Here is a 21,651-nt window from a genome sequence, read left to right as displayed (position 1 = left end):
AAAAGTATTAAAAGGAGTTAAAAAGAAGCTGAGATTTTCGTTGATCCAGATCTAAACCTCCGTCTAGGAAGTCACTGAAGAAAAAGTCATTTTAACTCTGATCCTTGGTCCAATGGTAATTATTAGTTGCTATTAGTGATTGAATTCTTCTGATCATTCTTAACTTTACAAGAATCCTACATGTAATTTTTTTAGTTTAGTGTAGACTTTCGATTTTCTAATTTAATTTTCCACTTAAAACAATTAGTCCTGTCGCCAGTGGGGATACAATGGCATCCTTTATTCAGATGGACTTACATAAGTTTTTTATATATTTTGACCCGTAGAACACGAATTTTTTGGGTAGCAGTTGATCCGAATGTCGATAAGGTTGTTATAAACAAAGAACTTCAGGAAGTACATAACAGCGATATTTCGTAAAACCAAACATTTTTTTTCTATTTTTTGGGTCAATCTAAGCAAAAAATGTTGTTACAAGTTTTTCGTAGGTTACATAGTTTTCGAGATAAAGGCGGTTGAATCGAAAAATTGCAATTTTTGAACCCGAATAACTTTTGATTAAAAAATAAAATAGTAATTCTGCTTACTGCATTTAAACTTTCAAGTCAAATTATACAAGTTTTATGCCTGGTTGCACCAACAGATCTTAAATTCCAGATTAGCTAAGCTCTACTTATAAATAAGGCCTCCTTGAGTATCACTTACGTTGCACCATAATTATTTTAGATTCTTACCTTATTATCAATTATATCTATTATTATATTATGGTATTCTTATGCCTGGTTCACCAACAGATCTTAAGCTACTGCTTAGCTAAGCTCTACTTATAGATAGGGCCTCCTTGAGTATCACTTACGTTGCACCATAATTTTAGATTCTTACCTTATTATCAATTATACCTATTATTATATTATGGTATTCTTATTGTAATATATTATAACTGTATTATATTAATTCTTATGATATTCTCGACTTAAGCTTAAGATCTGTTGGTGCAACCGGGCATTAATTGCTAAATTGCTAAAACTTAATTATATTATATAATTATTACAAATTTTTAAAATTTTCTTTTTTCCAATTTAGAAAATAAAAAAGTTCAAAAAAGAGACTTACCTATTATCGTTAGATTTACGTGCGTGATTCTTGTAGAAGACTTCATGAAATCAACTTTACAATGAAAGACTTGTTCGTCAATGAGCTTAGTCGGCGATATGCTCATGACGGCCCTGTGATCGTCGAGAATTCGTAAAAAGTACCTATTTTGCAGGGACGGTTCAGCCCAGCGCACTGGCTGATTACCTCGGACGTCATACTTATAAATAGGATTTTGCTCGGCACCTTTATACCACAACACTACACTTATTTTGTCCGGAGCCCCGACAGGGCTGAGATTGCACGGTAAGGAGGCACTGCCCCCATCCGAAGCTTCAACGAATTCGGTGGCCGGCTCAGCTCCGCAGGTTAATAGTAGAACTACTACTATTTAGAAAAAGTACCGCTGGCAATTGAAAAGTATTGAAAGAATGTACATAATTTTTAAGTGTTGTTTTAATGTCTTCATCAGAACTGATTACTATCCTAAATAAAAAAATAAAGTTGATACCAAATCCTGGACGTAGATCTACAGAACTGAAAACATTTTAACTTTTTTAAGTTTGTCGCCGATTGCATTAAAAAGCTTGACTGTTTTAAAAGCTTTTTCCGAGACTGCTAATTTTTGGAAACAGACCAAAACTCGTTTGTATACAACAAGACCCGCGACGCCTGACCTGTGCACCTGCGACTCAATAGTTGCATTGTAAAACTTATAAAGCGAGCATGCGTTTCTATTATTGAAATTTTTTGAAAATTATAAAAAATTATCATATTATATAATTATTAAAAATTTTTTAAATTTTCTTTTTTCCAATTTAGAAAATAAAAAAGTTCAAAAAACAAACTTACCTATTATCGTTAGATTTACGTGCGTGATTCTTGTAGAAGACTTCATGAAATCAACTTTACAATGAAAGACTTGTTCGTCAATGAGCTTAGTCGGCGATATGCTCATGACGGCCCTGTGATCGTCGAGAATTCGTAAAAAGTACCTATTTTGCAGGGACGGTTCAGCCCAGCGCACTGGCTGATTACCTCGAACGTCATACTTATAAATAGGATTTTGCTCGGCACCTTTATACCACAACACTACACTTATTTTGTCCGGAGCCCCGACAGGGCTGAGATTGCACGGTAAGGAGGCACTGCCCCCATCCGAAGCTTCGATGAATTCGGTGGCCGGCTCAGCTCCGCAGGTTAATAGTAGAACTACTACTATTTAGAAAAAGTACCGCTGGCAATTGAAAAGTATTGAAAGAATGTACATAATTTTTAAGTGTTGTTTTAATGTCTTCATCAGAACTGATTACTATCCTAAATAAAAAAATAAAGTTGATACTAAATCCTGGACGTAGATCTACAGAACTGAAAACATTTTAACTTTTTTAAGTTTGTCGCCGATTGCATTAAAAAGCTTGACTGTTTTAAAAGCTTTTTCCGAGACTGCTAATTTTTGGAAAGAGACCAAAACTCGTTTGTATACAACAAGACCCGCGACGCCTGACCTGGGCACCTGCGACTCAATAGTTGCATTGTAAAACTTATAAAGCGAGCATGCATTTCTATTATTGAAATTTTTTGAAAATTATAAAAAATTATCATATTATATAATTATTACAAATTTTTTAAATTTTCTTTTTTCCAATTTAGAAAATAAAAAAGTTCAAAAAACAAACTTACCTATTATCGTTAGATTTACGTGCGTGATTCTTGTAGAAGACTTCATAAAATCAACTTTACAATGAAAGACTTGTTCGTCAATGAGCTTAGTCGGCGATATGCTCATGACGGCCCTGTGATCGTCGAGAATTCGTAAAAAGTACCTATTTTGCAGGGACGTTTCAGCCCAGCGCACTGGCTGATTACCTCGAACGTCATACTTATAAATAGGATTTTGCTCGGCACCTTTATACCACAACACTACACTTATTTTGTCCGGAGCCCCGACAGGGCTGAGATTGCACGGTAAGGAGGCACTGCCCCCATCCGAAGCTTCGATGAATTCGGTGGCCGGCTCAGCTTCGCAGGTTACTAGTAGAACTACTACTATTTAGAAAAAGTACCGCTGGCAATTGAAAAGTATTGAAAGAATGTACATAATTTTTAAGTGTTGTTTTAATGTCTTCATCAGAACTGATTACTATCCTAAATAAAAAAATAAAGTTGATACTAAATCCTGGACGTAGATCTACAGAACTGAAAACATTTTAACTTTTTTAAGTTTGTCGCCGATTGCATTAAAAAGCTTGACTGTTTTAAAAGCTTTTTCCGAGACTGCTAATTTTTGGAAAGAGACCAAAACTCGTTTGTACACAACAAGACCCGCGACGCCTGACCTGGGCACCTGCGACTCAATAGTTGCATTGTAAAACTTATAAAGCGAGCATGCATTTCTATTATTGAAATTTTTTGAAAATTATAAAAAATTATCATATTATATAATTATTACAAATTTTTACAATTTTCTTTTTTCCAATTTAGAAAATAAAAAAGTTCAAAAAAGAGACTTACCTATTATCGTTAGATTTACGTGCGTGATTCTTGTAGAAGACTTCATGAAATCAACTTTACAATGAAAGACTTGTTCGTCAATGAGCTTAGTCGGCGATATGCTCATGACGGCCCTGTGATCGTCGAGAATTCGTAAAAAGTACCTATTTTGCAGGGACGGTTCAGCCCAGCGCACTGGCTGATTACCTCGAACGTCATACTTATAAATAGGATTTTGCTCGGCACCTTTATACCACAACACTACACTTATTTTGTCCGGAGCCCCGACAGGGCTGAGATTGCACGGTAAGGAGGCACTGCCCCCATCCGAAGCTTCGATGAATTCGGTGGCCGGCTCAGCTCCGCAGGTTAATAGTAGAACTACTACTATTTAGAAAAAGTACCGCTGGCAATTGAAAAGTATTGAAAGAATGTACATAATTTTTAAGTGTTGTTTTAATGTCTTCATCAGAACTGATTACTATCCTAAATAAAAAAATAAAGTTGATACTAAATCCTGGACGTAGATCTACAGAACTGAAAACATTTTAACTTTTTTAAGTTTGTCGCCGATTGCATTAAAAAGCTTGACTGTTTTAAAAGCTTTTTCCGAGACTGCTAATTTTTGGAAAGAGACCAAAACTCGTTTGTATACAACAAGACCCGCGACGCCTGACCTGGGCACCTGCGACTCAATAGTTGCATTGTAAAACTTATAAAGCGAGCATGCGTTTCTATTATTGAAATTTTTTGAAAATTATAAAAAATTATCATATTATATAATTATTAAAAATTTTTTAAATTTTCTTTTTTCCAATTTAGAAAATAAAAAAGTTCAAAAAACAAACTTACCTATTATCGTTAGATTTACGTGCGTGATTCTTGTAGAAGACTTCATAAAATCAACTTTACAATGAAAGACTTGTTCGTCAATGAGCTTAGTCGGCGATATGCTCATGACGGCCCTGTGATCGTCGAGAATTCGTAAAAAGTACCTATTTTGCAGGGACGGTTCAGCCCAGCGCACTGGCTGATTACCTCGAACGTCATACTTATAAATAGGATTTTGCTCGGCACCTTTATACCACAACACTACACTTATTTTGTCCGGAGCCCCGACAGGGCTGAGATTGCACGGTAAGGAGGCACTGCCCCCATCCGAAGCTTCGATGAATTCGGTGGCCGGCTCAGCTTCGCAGGTTACTAGTAGAACTAGTACTAGTACTATGAAACCGGACGTCGGCATTTTATGCTAACTACATGACAGACCAATGGAGATATCTTAAAAACGACGCGAATGGACTTGCTTCCGGAAGCTAACACGGAGTTTTATGGAAGTTCAACTTTTGGAATTATCTGAAACAACAGAAAGGAATCTATTAGTAATAATTTATAAAATATTTATATTCTTTAAATGAAAAAAAAATTGATTAAAAATGTTCTTTATAAAAGGTCTATTTAGTTAAAAAAACCTAAAAAGGGACTACCCGTATAACAGAACGTTTCCACTCTCTAAAAAGTGCATCATCAGTGTTCCTACAGGCTTTATGTGCCAAGCCACTAAAAATACATCGGTTAAAAGATTTTACGTATCAACTAAATGTCTCACATTGGAATATCTTTTTCTTCTTCCTTCTTGTATGTAGGCTTTAAAGCCTGTTTCTTCTTCAATATTAGCCTCCTCAATTGTTTATGTTATCTTTTCCCTGGTCTGCCAATACTTCTCTTCGTCCATTTGGTGACTTATCTCGTGCTATTCGCACTATCCTATCCTCTTGCCATTCTACCAATGTGTTTGTTACACTCCTGTTTCCGTTTTGTCATCCATCCATTTATGTCTTCTACATTGCATGATCTTCTTATGTTTTCGTTTCTCTCCCTATCCAACAGACTTTTCCCTGATATTCGTCGGAGTGTTTTCATTTCTCTTGTTTCTAGTAGTCGTCTCGTTTTAGATGTGCCAGGTCTTGTCTCCGCCGTGTATGTCAATATAAGTCTAATTGCTGCTTTATAGATTCTTGCTTTTGTGTCTTGTGTTAGGTGTTTGTTCTTCTAGATTGTTTCATTAAGAGTCCGGTCGCTTTACTTGCTTTTCGGATTTGTTGTCGTACTTCCATTTTAACATATCCGTAACTGATTTTATCTATTCCCAGATATCTAAACTTTGCTTTCTGCTTTATTATGTTCACATCAATTTCGATTTTACATCGCAGTGGGTATTTAGATGTTGTCATACATTTGGTTTTTTATGCTGATATATTCATATTGTATTTCTTGACTGTTGTATTTAAGATGCGTGTTAATCTTTGGAGATCGTCTTCTGGATTTTGGATATTTGGATTTCTTTGTTCTCCATTCTGTAACCATGATCTTTACGTACTGCTTCTATTATTTCGTCCACTATTATATTAAAAAGCAGTGGGCTTAACGAGTCACCTTGTCTGACTCCGCTTTGTACTGGTATAAACTGCGTTAGTTTTCCATTTATTTTTGCCTGTATTCGATTATAAAAGTAGATGTTTTCGATGGTTTGTATAACATTGATTGAAATGTTTCTTCTATGTAGTAAATGTAGGACGTCTTCGACTTGGATTCGATCGAAATCCTTTGTCAGGGCTATAAAACATATATATGCTGGTTTTTTGTACTCAATGGCCTTTTCTGTAATTTGTCTCAGTACAAATACGGCGTCTACGCAAGATCTTCCGGATCTGAATCCTTGTTGTTCATCTGATAAAGTTGTTAGTTTATTGATTTTGTTGGTTAGGACTTTTGTGGTTAGCTTAAGTGCGGTATTCAGTAGATTTATACCTCTATAATTGTGGGAGTCTTCTTCGTCTCCGTTCTTGAACATTGGTGTCATTATGCTGTTTCTCCATGCGTTTGGTATCTTGAGTGTAATATTAGTTTTTGTATAAGTTTTGTCATCTCTAGGGTTATACTTTCTCCTCCGTATTTTAGAAGCTCGTTGGTAATTCCTTCTGGTCCTGGTGACTTTCTATTTTTAAGTGAATTTATGGCTATCTCTACTTCCTGAAAACTGATTTCTATTTCGTGTCTTACATTGGGATACTAACTATATGATTTTATCCATCCTATGGATTCCATATTTAACATTGGAATATTAAGTTGTTAAGTAAAATTTACATGTATTCATATTGAGAATGGCGAGACTCAACTCAGATTTTAGCCATCCGTTGGATTTCATATTTAATATCCCAATGTGGGATATTAGACCAGTAAGGATCTGCGAAAAAACGTCTATTTTTAGATGTGAGAGGTGACATTCGTATTTTTGCAGATAAAGTTAGGTGACACCTTCAGTAATAGGGAGTTTTTGTGCACACAAATACGTAAACGTAACGCATCTTTTTGACATATACGCTTGCGCATTAGTGGTTGAACTCCCGTATCGCGATACGTATTACCTAAGGTTACGGGCTGGTACGTTAGGTTCATACGCATCCCTATCGAGCCGAAAGTCACCGAATGCACACGAGGATCTTGCCCGATTACCTACCAAATGAACATTTCATCAGCGTACTACCCGTTTATAAACATTTTAAGGTTATATTGGTTATTGGTTTAGTCTATTTGAGTAAAATTATTCTGTTTGTAATTGGAAATTGGAACTTCATAATAGATTTAAAATTTTATTGTTTTTAAGTTGTCTATTAATAAAGCAAAACAAACAAATCTTGTATTAATTTAAGAAATACAGTGATCACCACAATTAATAACTAGATAAACAAATGACCTAGTTTCAGTAAAATTTTCAAATAAATATTACCACACTATTTACATTATACCTACTGGATTTCTGATGTAGGTATACAATAATTTACAACTAAAAAGTAGGTATAAACAAAAATAAAAAAATTTTAACCTAAAGGCTGTATGACACTATGCATTTTCTTGTATCATTTCTAATATCGTTTCTGATATGTCAAAAAAATGTATAGTGTCATACACAGATACAAGAAACGATATCAGAAACGATACAAGAATTTGTGTCAGGCACAGATTATTGTACAATAACTGCGCCAATTTCTGCGCAAAGAGCAAAAACGTAAAACCTGCTGGTAAAACTTCTAAATGTCATAATGGCGGCTGAAAATGAGATCATATGATTTATGTCTTGATGAATTTATTTGTGTTCTGTAGGTATTATTTATAAATATTTTATTGATACTTAATATAGCGTTTGGTATGGACTACTGTTCTACTAATAACCATATATTTAGAATAACTTTGGGTTTCATATTGCATAATTTTTTAATAGAGGAAAATACAATATGTAGTTCCAATTTGGATCAAACTGAAGATAATTGTAATGCAAATATTTTAGCACAAATATCAAAACAAAATAAAAAACACAAATAATCAACAGTCAACGTAAAAATTCTAGTTATTATAACATTAAAATATTTGTTTTTAAAAGTTTATAAATTTTATAAAATCCTTAAAATCAGCTGTAGACGCAGTACTACCATACCAATGTAACGTGACAGGGTGACAAACAAAATTTCGACCAATCACGTGCCGAATTTCATACAGTTTTCGATACAAGAACTTGCAGAGTGTCATACAGGGCACAAATGTACGTACAAGAAATGATACAAGAAAATGTATACAAGAAACGATATCAGAAACGATATTAGAAATGATACAAGAAAATGCATAGTGTCATACAGCGTTAAGGAAAAATAATATTTTTATATCTAAATAGATGCAATTAAAACCATACAATTTCATCATTCATTTATCTTTTTTTACATTTGTATATTAATTGTATATTGTGTGAACATTGTTTTATTTTTTTGAATGTCAACGGAATTTAAAAGTGACTTTACGATTTGCTTTACGTTACGTTAAGGCAGTTACAAAAACTACCTATTTTAACATTCATCCTCTACGACACGTTAGTTGCTTTACGTATACGGAGATGCGTACGTTACGTAGCAACAAAAACTCCCTAATAATAATTGACTTATGCTCCTTCTCAAATATGCCCAGAACATTAATAAAAAATTAAAATATTTAAAAATTTCGAAAAACATCGATTTTTTTCTGCTTTCTTTGCATATAACTTTAAAACGATTCATTTTGGAACAAAGTCGTAGAGAAATAAAATAGAGATAATTGAACTTTGTATGATATACGACTGGTAAAAAATGTCTTAAGGTATTACCTTTTCTGCAATATAGCAATAAATACAAAATAAAGGGAAAAAATAAGTCTGTTGTTATTCAATATTTTTTAACAACTTTGGTGGCACTTAGAACCTCAGTAGTTCGCTTAGAAAATTCTTTGTAACATACTTAAATCGTGAACCAAATTTCATTAAAATCGACCTAATAAATTTTGCAGAATAAATTTGCAATCTAAATGTTTTTAAAAAAGTTCAAATTATTTAAAATCTTTCGGAACAAAAAGTAGACCATTTAGAAGTTGGCTAATTTTTTTACATATAAAGAGGTGCTCTACCTATCTAATACACCTTACAGAATTAAAATCGGATTATTTAAGGGGCCTCAGCAATCTTTTAAATTTATAAACAATTTTTTGGCTTATAAAAAATTGCTTTGTTTAATAATAAAAAAAATCATTAATTGCTATTTTATTTTTAAGTCAAACGTTATTCGCGTTCAAAAATTGCAATTTCTCGATTTTTTAAAAGTTCCACCGCGTTTATCTCGAAAACTATGCATCCTACGAAAAAATTTGTAGGAACATTTTTTGCTTAGAATTATCCAAGAAATACAAAAAAATGTTTTATTTTGCGAAAAATCGATGTTATGTAATTCCTCAAGTTCTTTGTTTATAACAGTCTTATCGACATCAGGATCAACTGTTACCCAAAAAATTCGTGTTATACGGGTCGACATACATAAAAAAACTTGGATAAGTCCATCTAAATAAAGGAGCCCGTAGCACCCCCTGTTGGCCACAGCACTAATTTGTTTATAAGCCAAAATTTTTTTATAATTTTAAAACATTGCTGAGGCTGCCTAAATAATCCGATTTCAATTATGTAAAGTGCATTAGATAGGTGGAGTACTTCTTTATATGTAAAATAATTGACAAATCTTTGTATGTTCCAGTTTGTGTTGTGCAAGATTTTAAAAATTTTTAATTTTTTAAAAAAAAATAATTTTAGATTGCAAAATTATTATGCAAAATCTAATAAGTCAATTTTAATGAAATTTGGTGTACGGTTTTAGCACATTACAAAAATTTTCTAAGCGAATTAGGAAGGTTCCAAGTGTAACCGAAATTATGGAAAATCATTGAATAAAACAGGCTTGTTTTGCCCCCTTATTTTATATTTATTGCTATTTTGAAGCAAGGGTGATAAATTAAGACATTTTTAGCCAACCGCATTTGATAGAAAATTTAATTATCTTTGTTTTATTCCTATACGACTTTGTTCTAAAGTGAACAGTTTTTAAGTTATAAGCAAAAAAATTAGAAAAAAACGAAATTTTTTGAAATTTTTAAATATTTTATTTTTTTGATTAATGTTCCGGGCATATTTGAGAAGGAGCATAAATCAATTATTATTAACGAAGTTATCACCTAACTTTATCCGCAAAAATCTGAAAGTCACCTCTCACATCCAACTAAAAACAGATATTGAAAATATTTAAAAGTCAATAACTTTAGTTAATATTGAAAAGGTTTTAACCGATGTATTTTTGGTGGCTCAGGATGTAAAGCCTTTAAGAATACTGATGGTGCTCTTTTTAGAGAGCGAAAACGTTCTGTTATATTTGTAGTTTTTTTAGAGTTTTTAAAATCAATATAACTTTTATAAACAAAATTTTTCATCAGTTTATTTGTAATTAATGATATACAGCCAGTTACCAGAAATTAATCCTTGTGGATTCTTTAAATGATTTAGGCCCGGTCTTTTCACCTCCGGATAACTAGATATCGGGAAGTTTGGCTGACAGATTACATGCTAATCTCTAAGATAATATAAACTTCTCGATAACTAGTTATCGGGAGTTGAAAAGACCGGCTTTAGGAAGTTTTGTCAAAATATCAGAAACATAGTTTAATAATTTATAGGGTATTTTAGTAATTGGGTAAAGTATATTGTAAAGTTTATAACATCTTTTCATCATCCATAAGGTTTTAATTTGCGTCTTACAAAAATTTTCGAAAGAGAAACACGAATTATTATGTCTCAAAATCGTTAAGAATAATTAACATAATCCAATTGTTTATTTATATTGGCAATCGCCTTATTTTACCTGAAAAAGATCATTGATAAATGTAGGACATTATTTTTGACGGTTTTTGCTGTAAATTTTAAAGAACCGTTTGGATTGGCATAAAATTTGGCATACGCATAGACAACATGTCAAAGGAAAAAAGTGATATTCTGCCGATGTGTGCTTTTGCCCTGGGGGTGAGTTTCACCCCTTCTATACGTTCAAAATAACTCCGAAATTCGATGCCTAATTCTAAGCAACTTTTATTCTATACAGTTTTTTCACTAAATCAATACTTTTCGAGTTATTTGCGAGTGAATATGTTCATTTTTCGACAAAATAAACATGTTTTTAGACAATTTTTTGCAAGTAATTCAAAAAGTAACTATTTTATCGAAAAAACCATTGTTATATAGCAAAAGTATAGCTTGTAAAAAATTAAAAAAAAATGGTGTATACACGAAGTCTCTAGACCTAGTAGAAGCAGAGTTATAGCTAAAGAAAAACAGGTTCATATTCGCCAAATTTCAAATAAATATATTTCAACGTGACATAACCAAAAAATGAAGCACTTTTTGGAAAAAACTTATTACAACTTTTTTAAAGAGTTTGAAAATCTTTATGTCCGTTTTTGTAAAAAAATATCCTAGCATCAAGTGTGAGCAAGTTATGCTTAAAATACCGTTGGTCCGTATTGATTTGGCATACAAAAATCGGGAAAATCACCCAATAATTAACAACTTCATTATCGCTTCACATGTTGCTTTATTTATGTTGTGTCTATATAATCTGTAAGTTTCATCGATTCAACGTGCTTATTTTTGAAACAAAAATGATTGAAATTTTTAATTTTGAAAAAAATGCTCTTTTTTAAAATAACTTAAAAATTATTAGTAATACCAAAAATCTCAAGAAGTAATAAAATGTACGTTTTAAATATTTTGGACTTTGGTTTCCCTGTTACACAAAAATCGGTTATGCTGTGACTGTTCAAAGTTTGCATACACTCGGGACTAGTGACTCGTTCAAGCCATTTTAACTACAGCCTTTTTAAAAATAAGTACTTTGAACCGCTGAGACTTACAGATCGTATAAAGAATAAATAATCAACGTAACTTGTGAAGCGGTAACGATTCATTTTATTTGATATGCTAATTAGGGGGTGCTTTTCGCGATTCTTTTTACCAAAAATAAAAGGTACCAACAATATTTTGTGCATAACTCACTTACTTTTAAGGTTAGAAGTTAAAAAAAAAATAAATCTTTTTTAAACACTTAAAAAAACTTGAAATTAGTGTTTCCCGAAAAGTGTTCAGGTTTTTGGTTATTTCTCGATGAAATATTCGATTTGGAATTTGACGAATAAGAACCTACTTTTCATTAGCTACAACTATGCTTTTACTGAGTCTACAGACTTAACATATGCACCATTTTTTCATTTTTTATAAACTATATTTTTATTGACAGTAGTTTTTTCGACAAAATACTTACTTTTTGAGTTATTTGCGAAAAGCCGTCTAAAAACGTGGTTATTTTGTTTAAAAATGAACAAATTCACTCGCAAATAACTCGAAAAGTATTGACTTGGTGAAAAAACTCTATAGAACGAAAGTTGCTTAGAATTAGTCAGTTTATCGAATTTCCCATTATTTTGGACATATATTTTTTCACCCCAGAGAAGGGGTGAAAGTCACCCCCAGGATAAAAGCACACATCGGCACATTATCGCTTTTTTTTCTTTGACTTATTAGCTATGTGTATACCAAATTTCATGTCAATCCAAGCGGTTCTTTAAAATTTAGAGGTTTTGCAATATTTTACCGTTAAAGAACGTACTAACGCGAATAACGAGTTCAGCTATAGAGACGGTACCTACCCGGAATTTTCCCCGGTGCTGGCGACGCAAGTACTTAACGATACCTGGGTGCACCGTTATCTAATACGGCCATATCATGGCGGTACCTCACTTAGCTATGCGTTATGTAGTGTTATGCGGCTATGCTGTATGCGCCAAATATTTGTCCTTTGAAGTGTGTAAAACCGACAAATGGACGTATAGGGTATTTGTTATAATATGTGCTTACCCGCTATGCGAAGTATTGCGAGTATCAAGTGAATATTGACGAATGAACCCTCCACACTTTGTCCTATGCGACTAAATAAGCCGCATAACACATAACACATAACGCATAGCGAAGTGTGGTGCCGCCAGTAGATAGCGAAAGAGTCCCATTTACATTGTCTGTTAGTCAAGTAAAAATTTTTGTCCGTTTTTGTCTGTTAGAAATAGGAGTAAAGTTTTTGTGATTTCATTTTTGAAAAAGCATCCTCGCTTTTCGATTTATCTCTTGGCCACAAGAGATTAAATAATATGTCCAGTTACCGGAGTGGAGATGTAGTTGCTTCGGGCATTCTTTATTAAATTTATTGCGTTACATGTTTTATTAGTCATAAAGTTGTTGTGTTCTATTCAGGTAAACTCTCGTAATCCCATAAATATACAGTATGTCCCTGTGTTGTATCCATATGGAAAACTTTTTTATTATTAATTTTACGAAAAAAAGGTATTCTTTATAAAAAGCTCTGCTTGGTCCAAAACCTAAAATTTAACCATCAAATATCAAATTTTTTGAATATTATACGAGGTATGTCAAAAAGTTTGAATTTCACTCAAGAGTAAAGTAGCATTATTTTTCTGAATATTGAAAATTGCTATTATGAAAAGTTGTTTGGAATTATAAATTATATTCTAGTATGCAATTTCATCCTTCTAATTGAAAAAATTTTTTTTTTGAAAATTCTTGGATAACTAACATTATTTTCAGTTATTTTAATTCAGATAACTCTTTTATTATTAATTTTACGAAAAAAAATTATTCTTAATAAAAAGTTCTGCCCGGTCTAGAACCTTAAATACAACCATCTTATATTAAATTTTATTAATTTTATACGAGGTATGTCAAAAAATATGAATTTCGCTCAAGAGTAAAATACGTTTATTTTTCACAATAGCAAAAATTGTTATTACGAAAAGTTATTTAGAATTAAAAACTATGTTTCATTGTGTAATTACATCCTTTTAATTGAAATATTCTGAACTATAAAGGTACTTTACTTTTGATCTAAATTTATTTTTTTGACATACCTCGTATAAAATTGATAAAATTTCATACAAGAAAGTTATATTTTAGGTTTTAGACTATCCAGAACTTTTTATTAAGAATCACTTTTTTTCGTAAAATTAATAATAAAAGAGTTATCAGAATTGAAGTAACTGAAAATATTGTTAGTTATCCATAATTTTTCAAAAAAAAAAAATTTTCAATTAGAAGGATGTAATTGCATATTAGAATATAGTTTTTAATTCCAAACAACTTTTCATAATAGCAATATTCAATATTGTGAAAAATAAAGCTACTTTACTCTTGAGCTAAATTCAAACTTTTTGACATACCTCGTATAATATTCAAAAAAATTGATATTTGATGGATAAATCTTAGATTTTAGACCATGCAGAGCTTTTTATGAAAAACAACTTTTTTCTGTAAAATTAATAATAAAAATTTTTCCATATGGATACAACTTACAGGGACATACTGTATAAACAATTATTGGTCATCCAGTAAATTTTATGTTTTTATTTTAAGTAAAGTATTATCATTGTTTATACAGTGTGTCTGCGTAACTTGGAACCATATGGGAAACTTTTTTAATATCAATTTTACGAAAAAAAGTTATTCTTTATAAAATGCTCTGCATAGTCTAAAACCTAAGAAGCAATCATCAGATATAACATTTTATCGATGGTATAGGAGGTATGTCAAAAAATATGAATTTCGCTCAAGAGTAAAGTGCCTTTATATTTCACTTGAGAAAAGTTGTTTGTAATTCAAAATTATGTTATAATCTGCATTTGCACTCTTCTAATTGAATTTTTTTTTATTTTTAATTTTCCTCAAATCACGGACACCTAACATTATTTTTATTTATGATAGCTCCGTTATTCCTTATAAAATTTATTCCTTCTAAAAAGTTTTGCATAGTCTCGTAACCAAAATAAAATTATAAGATATTAAATTTTGTCAATTTTATACGAGGTATTTCAAAAAACATTAATTTAGCTGAAGAGTAAAGTACCTTTATTTTTTACAATATTGAACTTTGTTATTATAAAAAGTTGTTCAGAATTAAAAACTATGTTTCAATATACAAAGGGTATCCTTCTATTGGAAGTATTGTGAACTATAAAGGTATTTTACTTTTGAGCGAAATTCATTTTTTTGACATACCTCGTATAGAATTGAAAAACAATTGATATCTTATGATTGCATCTTAGTTTTTTGGATATTCAGACATTTTTATAAAGAATAACTTTTTCGCAAAATTAATAATAACTTAGTTATCTTAAATAAAAATGATGTTGTGTATCCGTAATTTGAGGAAAATTTTCAATTTTTTTTCAATTATGAGAGTGCAAATGCACATTATAACATAATTTTTCATTACAAACAACTTTTCTTAATAAAACTTTTCCATATTGTGCAATATAAAGGCACTTTACTCCTTAGCGAAATTCATATTTTTGGACATACCTCGTATATTATTGATAAAATTTGATACCTGACGATTGCATCTTAGGTTTTAGACTATGCAGAGCACTTTATAAAAAATAACTTTTTTCGTAAAATTCGCATAAACACCAAGTTGGATACGATCCTGTTCATAACACCCCAACTCGCATACATATTAAGAAAAATAAATATATAGAAGAGTATAAAATATTTAGAAACGGAATTAATGATGTTATGCTACTATACATTACATATATAACATTATATAATTATAACATAATTAATTTTATTATAAACATTCTCGTCATATATTTCTTGTACTGACTATAACAGGTCTCTAAAATATATGGTGTCTCCAATTGTAGACAACTGCACAAAAGTGAAGTTTTATTTTCTTAAAATATTTTATTTGTTTCAGTAAATAATGTGTAGGAGCACATTTTTAACGGGAAAAGAACTTTTTATACATTTAAAAAAAATGGTCTTTTGAATATAGAAGGCCTTGAAAGCGATTGTAGCGATGAAGATTTTATAATGCAACGAGAAATTGGTAATTCTTTACCTGATGATATGAAGGATATAATTGAACAAACAGACGAGTTCCATAATGTTATCAAGGAAAGAATTATGGATGAGGAACATCCGAGTCCAAATTCTCAAGATTATGAAGATATTTATCGAAATACGGATATATCCCAAATAAATGAAATCATATAAATGCAAGACGTTAAGTTTCAAATCAAAAGTTTGTTTTTGGAAGAACAATCCGTTCAAAACCTTTTGCTTGAAAATTAAACTTATCTAATGGACTATTTTGTGAAATATTTTACATAAAACTTATTCGAAAAAATGGAAAAACGGCCTTGTTGCAATTCTGTACTTCAGAATGGAGGTATGGGTGGTACTCATCAAGCAGGGTAATGACATTTCTAATGAAAAAAGTTGGGAGGCCTTCAAAAGATGAAGTTTCTGTTCGTTTGAGTGGAACTACTACTGAAGTAAGGCCTTTCTCAGCGGTACAATTAACAATTATAATCTACATGCCTGAGCACATTGGGGTGTCCCTTCCTGGATGGTGCAATAATACTGCAAAGGCAAGAATTTGTGCCTTCAAAAAGATTGCAACTGTTTTTTAAATTCCCATGACATTACTTAAATTACACTACATTATATTATTTATGTAGAAAAAACGAAAGATTACCCATGAAAGAACACAATATAAAACACGCTGTATTTTCCTGTCACCGTGTCAAAACAAAAAAGTTGGCCAGCGCAAGTATGTACATTTTAGTGATGTAACGAATATTCGTATTCGCATTCGCATTCGCGAATATTCGCATGTTTTTGCATATTCGCATTCGCATCCGCATTCGCAAAATTTGTGCGAATGTTTTGCGAATATGAAAACCAGAAAAAAAATAATTTAAGATAATATTAGGTTAATAAAATCAAAATCTATTCACTTCTCAAAATTGGAGATAACTACACCGATGAAATCTCCATACAACGAGGAGTCAGACAAGGTTGGATTTTGTTACCAACATTGTTTAATGTTTACTCGGACCAGTTATTTAAAAAAGGCACTTGAGAGACAGCCATATGGAACAAAAATCAACGGAGAACTACTTAATGTGATAAGATATGCAGACGATACAGTAATTCTGTCAGATAATATTGAAGGTCTCCAAATTCTGCTTGATCGTATTCACGAGGTAGGAGAGGAAATGGGCATTAAAATAAACTCAAACAAAACCAAATTTTTAGTGTTTAGTCGTGACCCACATACCGATGCAAAGCTTCAAATAAACGGAGTTTAAGTTGAGAAAGTTCACAAAATGACATATTTGGGAATAAAGAACCAACTAGATCCAGACATAGAAATAAAACGTAGAATAGCAATGACTAAAACTACTTTTATGAAAATGAAGTAATTTATTTGCAATAATCATCTCAGTTTAGAACTAAGACAGAATGGTCGAGTGCTATGTTTGGTACGTACTTTTGTATAGTGCAGAAGTGTGGACGCTAAAAGTATCGATCATGAACAGAATTGAAGCATTGGAAATGTGGATTCATAGACGGATGCTGAAGATACCCTGGACAGCAAGAAAAACTAATGAAGAAGTACTAAGGAAGGTCAACAAAGATAGAGAACTGCTAAAGACTGTTAAACATCGAACAATGTCTTATCTGGGACATATAGTGAGGGGAAGTCGATATAAAATTTTACAACTGATCCTTAAAGGCAAAATAGCGGGCCGTAGAGGTGTAGGAAGAAAAGTTTCTTGGTTAAAAGACATTCGTGAATGGACTCAGATATCAAATGCAGGACAATTATTCCATATTGCAGAAGATCTAGAAGCCTTCGCAATGGTGATCGCCAACGTCGGATAATTCTGATATGGCACGTGAAGAAGAAGAATTCACTTCTCATCTTTTTTTATTAAGAAAATGTAACTTAACCTCAAACATGCAGCTACTCTCAAATGGAAATATGCAGGACACAACAGCAGACAAAGAGACGGAAGATGGAATGAAGCGATAGCTCATTGGAGACCTTGGGACTACAAAAGAGGAAGGGGCAGACCACAGACGATATGATCGGATGACCTAAAAAGATACGCAGGGACCAGATCGACAGCATTAGCACTGAACCGGGAGGAGTGGAAAAATAAGGGGGAGGCCTACGTTCAACTTTGGACAAATGAAGGGAAATAGATAGATAGAACTTAACCTTGTGTAATCACATTATCAGCCTTCACTTTTTTTATTATTTGGTATTATATAATAATAATAATAAAGCTTAAGATTCATATTGATTTACAATAAATATCAAATTAACTTTTCATTATAAATTTAGGAAACATTACAAAATAGAAACAAATTAAAAAAAACTGAATATTCGCATTCGCATCCGCATTCGCGAATGTCGGTAGCAGATATTCGCATTCGCATTCGTATTCGCGAATGTTCAAAAAATGACATTCGTTACATCACTAGCTACATTTACATGTAATAATTATATGTATAAACTGTTCTTATAATACTGGTACTAGTTCATTACTTTCTGGAACATAGAAAGGATGTGTTTAATATGATCGCTCATGTGTAGTCTTTCATTTTTCCTACTATATTTAGGTTTTATTTAAGTTTTTAATATATTTTCATTTTTTAATAAATACTAAATACTATAATTTGTTTCATTGACTACCAATATCTCGAATTGTAGACATATTTTTTTATATAGCTACTCTGGGAGCAAATTTAAAAAAAAAACAATTCGAGGGTGTTAAGTGTATCCTATTTTACCAAGATATTATCCAAAAAATTAATTTTTATGTGTAAAAATTTTTGTGAGTAATCTATTAGAATTCTAAAAACCTAAAAGCTGAAAAATATAAGTCAGTAAGTACATAAAACTTATTTAATCAGGAGTTTCTGAGTTATATTATATTTAAAATTATTTCAAAGCAAGTAAAATTTACCAGTAAGATCTGTTTTTGATATGATTTAGGTAAATCAATTCTGGTGAAAAAAAAAATAGATGCAATTCTACATATCTAATAATACTTTTTGAAAGCCGTTTCGCAAATTGACCCGTGTCAATTCCAGCCAGTGAAAAAATAGAGATAGAATTTCAGTAATCATTTCAATCGCAGCGTCTACAATTATAGACTTAATTTTAAAGTATCCAGTAAATATGGATATATCCCAAAAAACGCTGGACGGAAGGGCCGCCCGAGAACTTTATCGTACCGATCTATTATCGTTATGGTACTAGATACTGGCATTCTATAAAAATAACAAAGTTACTCGTTATTTTGATATTTTAGAAACACCTTCTGTACTTGAAAGTATTTTATGGTTCTACGCATCATTAATTCCTGCATTTGAGAAAATGTTCGATGCCATATTTCGGGGACACACTATAGATGTATAGATTATTGCATAGATCAATAGAATATTATAGTCATACTTTCATTTCAAATTAGTTCATTTTTCTGAGAAATTAATAGTTTACAATATTTGCATTTCATTCTATTTCGATTACACCAGTCAATGCACGAAATTAAGAACAAGATATTATCTCCGAATTCTATCCTACTGCATGGATTTTAATGAAATTTTGGGAGTAGCCCAATCTCCTAATTCAAAGTCTATCCTATATACTATGGCGCTTTTATCATGGGGGAAGTTTAAAATTTAAAAATTCATTCTATAATTTGATCACATTTTTTACAAAAACCATTCATTTTAAACCCGTTCAACTTTTTGAAAGTAAAATAACACTATATTAAAAGGTATTGCAGAAGAAAAACAATGCATTTAAATTATGGTGGATGGGAAGTTAAATGTATATACTTTTCATTTTTCCTTAAAGTACATTAGTCATATATTTTTTTGCACCATATCTCGCTTAGTTTATATGTAACCGACATTTAACGGTGTGCGTTTTAAAGGCCTTTTCAAACACTACAAAAGATGTTGGTAGCATTATACACCCAGAACCTGCCGTTCGTCTGTTATTTCAAGTTGAATACATCAATTTGAGCATGCACCAAAAAACAAACTATTTTCACTTACCATATCTCTTTTTGTATAATAAATAGAATATTTACGAAGGAACGAATCTCTTTATTATTTATAATCTAAAAAATGTTTTATATAATGTTTTTAGTTCGATGCATAGTTTTTAAGGTATTCACAAAAAATCCGTCCGAACAGGTGTCATTTTTCAATGAAAATGGCCAATTTTCAACTACGCATAACTCAAAAAGTATTGAGTTCTCAAAAAAAAAGTATAGACCAGTTTTTGCTTAGAAATAGGTTCTTTAGCCACTTCCGTGCTTATTTTGACCAACAAATTTTCCACCCACTTGAAGAAGTGGGAACAGCCCCAAGATAAAAGCGACATAGTATATAGGGTAGATTTTGTTTCTTGAGCAATTCCCTACTTACTGTGAAAATATCAAGTACATCAATGTAGTAGGATGAAATTCGGAGCCAAATACCGTCATTGACTACCCTACAATAATGCTCTGCTATGATCGCGTGAGAGAGGACACACATAAGATTACAGCAAAATTTATATTTACCGTAACTTTTCGAGTTTTTGAGCTACAGCAATAAATTTTATGTCATTGGAAAGGTAATTTTGTATTCTTTCAAAATGTGTAAAAAAATATAGGGCGTATCTAAAAAAATTAGGATTTTTTATTCATTTCCGGTTCAACCGGAAGCCATGTTTTTGATGAAATTTATTGTGATAATAGATAATAAAGTACCATATATGTCTGCAAAATTTCAAATTTTATTTTTTATTAAGAAGGAAGTTACGGGCACTCGAATATTTTTTTATAAAAAATTCATAACTCCCCTCCTATGGGGAGTTAAGAAATCTGACTAATGTCATTCAATTTACTGATAGGATATCAAAAATATATCAAAAAAAAAAATTCCTTGTAGCCATTTTTGAGAAAATCTAGTTCAAATTTATGTCAAATTTTGACCCCTTAAATATAGGCAACTCGTAACTTTTTATGAAAAACGATAACATCCTTATTATAGCCCCATCTTTAGGCTATATAACGACTTTTTCAAATTAAACTTATCTTAAACACGTTTCTAGATTGGTAGGGAAATGTGTCGAGTGGGCGGTCGGCCATGTTGGCCGCCATTTTGAATTTGGAAATGTCAAATTCTGTATTTTTATTTACCTGTCAATGAGCTTACTTTGAGTTGAATTTCATTCATTTCGGTAAAAATTTGCAAAAATGGGCCCTAAATAACCCCCCTATTTCGGCCCCCCTTTGAGAGGTTTTATTTTAAAAGCTTAGTTTCTTGACAAAATTCTCTTAAACTTACTCATACCGAATTTCATCAAAATCGGTCTGGTAGTTTTTGCTGGGCGGTGGCGACATACGTACGTACGTACATACGTACGTACGTACATACGTACGTACGTACGTACGTACATACTTCCGACATGTTTTTTTTATTTGCTTTTTAGACTCAGGGGGAGTCAAAAGTCGAAAAAAAGTGAAATCTGAAAAAAAATTTTTTGCACGATCCTATAACTTTATCTATTATACTATACTACGTATATAGTACGATAAAGTAAAAATGAAATCATATGGATGCAAACCGGAATCATGTTCCAAAACCAGAAGTTTGTTGTTGGAAGAACAATCAGTTCAAAACCTTTCGCTTAAAAATGAAATTTATCCAATAGAGTCTTTCATGAAATATTTTAGACAAAACTTCGAAAGAATGGA

General features: G+C 31.7%; 1 protein-coding gene across 1 annotated transcript in view; it reads right to left on the bottom strand.

Moving 5' to 3' along the window:
- Nucleotides 1-1,012: 1,012 nt before the first annotated feature.
- The window catches only part of LOC126883809 (uncharacterized), a 579,873-nt gene continuing 559,234 nt past the window's right edge, over nucleotides 1,013-21,651 (bottom strand). The window contains exons 2-6 of the mRNA XM_050649479.1: nucleotides 4,438-4,941; nucleotides 3,607-3,972; nucleotides 2,962-3,141; nucleotides 1,114-1,299; nucleotides 1,013-1,020 (exon numbers count right to left, since the gene is read on the bottom strand). Coding sequence (XP_050505436.1) covers nucleotides 1,013-1,020; nucleotides 1,114-1,299; nucleotides 2,962-3,141; nucleotides 3,607-3,972; nucleotides 4,438-4,831 — 1,134 coding nt within the window. The 5' untranslated portion in view covers nucleotides 4,832-4,941. The remainder of the gene's footprint in view (nucleotides 1,021-1,113; nucleotides 1,300-2,961; nucleotides 3,142-3,606; nucleotides 3,973-4,437; nucleotides 4,942-21,651) is intronic.

Source organism: Diabrotica virgifera, chromosome 4 (assembly GCF_917563875.1).
Source record: "Diabrotica virgifera virgifera chromosome 4, PGI_DIABVI_V3a".
NCBI classification, from domain to species: Eukaryota; Metazoa; Arthropoda; class Insecta; order Coleoptera; family Chrysomelidae; genus Diabrotica; species Diabrotica virgifera.
The sequence above is the reverse complement of the archived record's forward strand: the minus strand, read 5'-3'. Positions and strand labels throughout refer to the sequence as shown.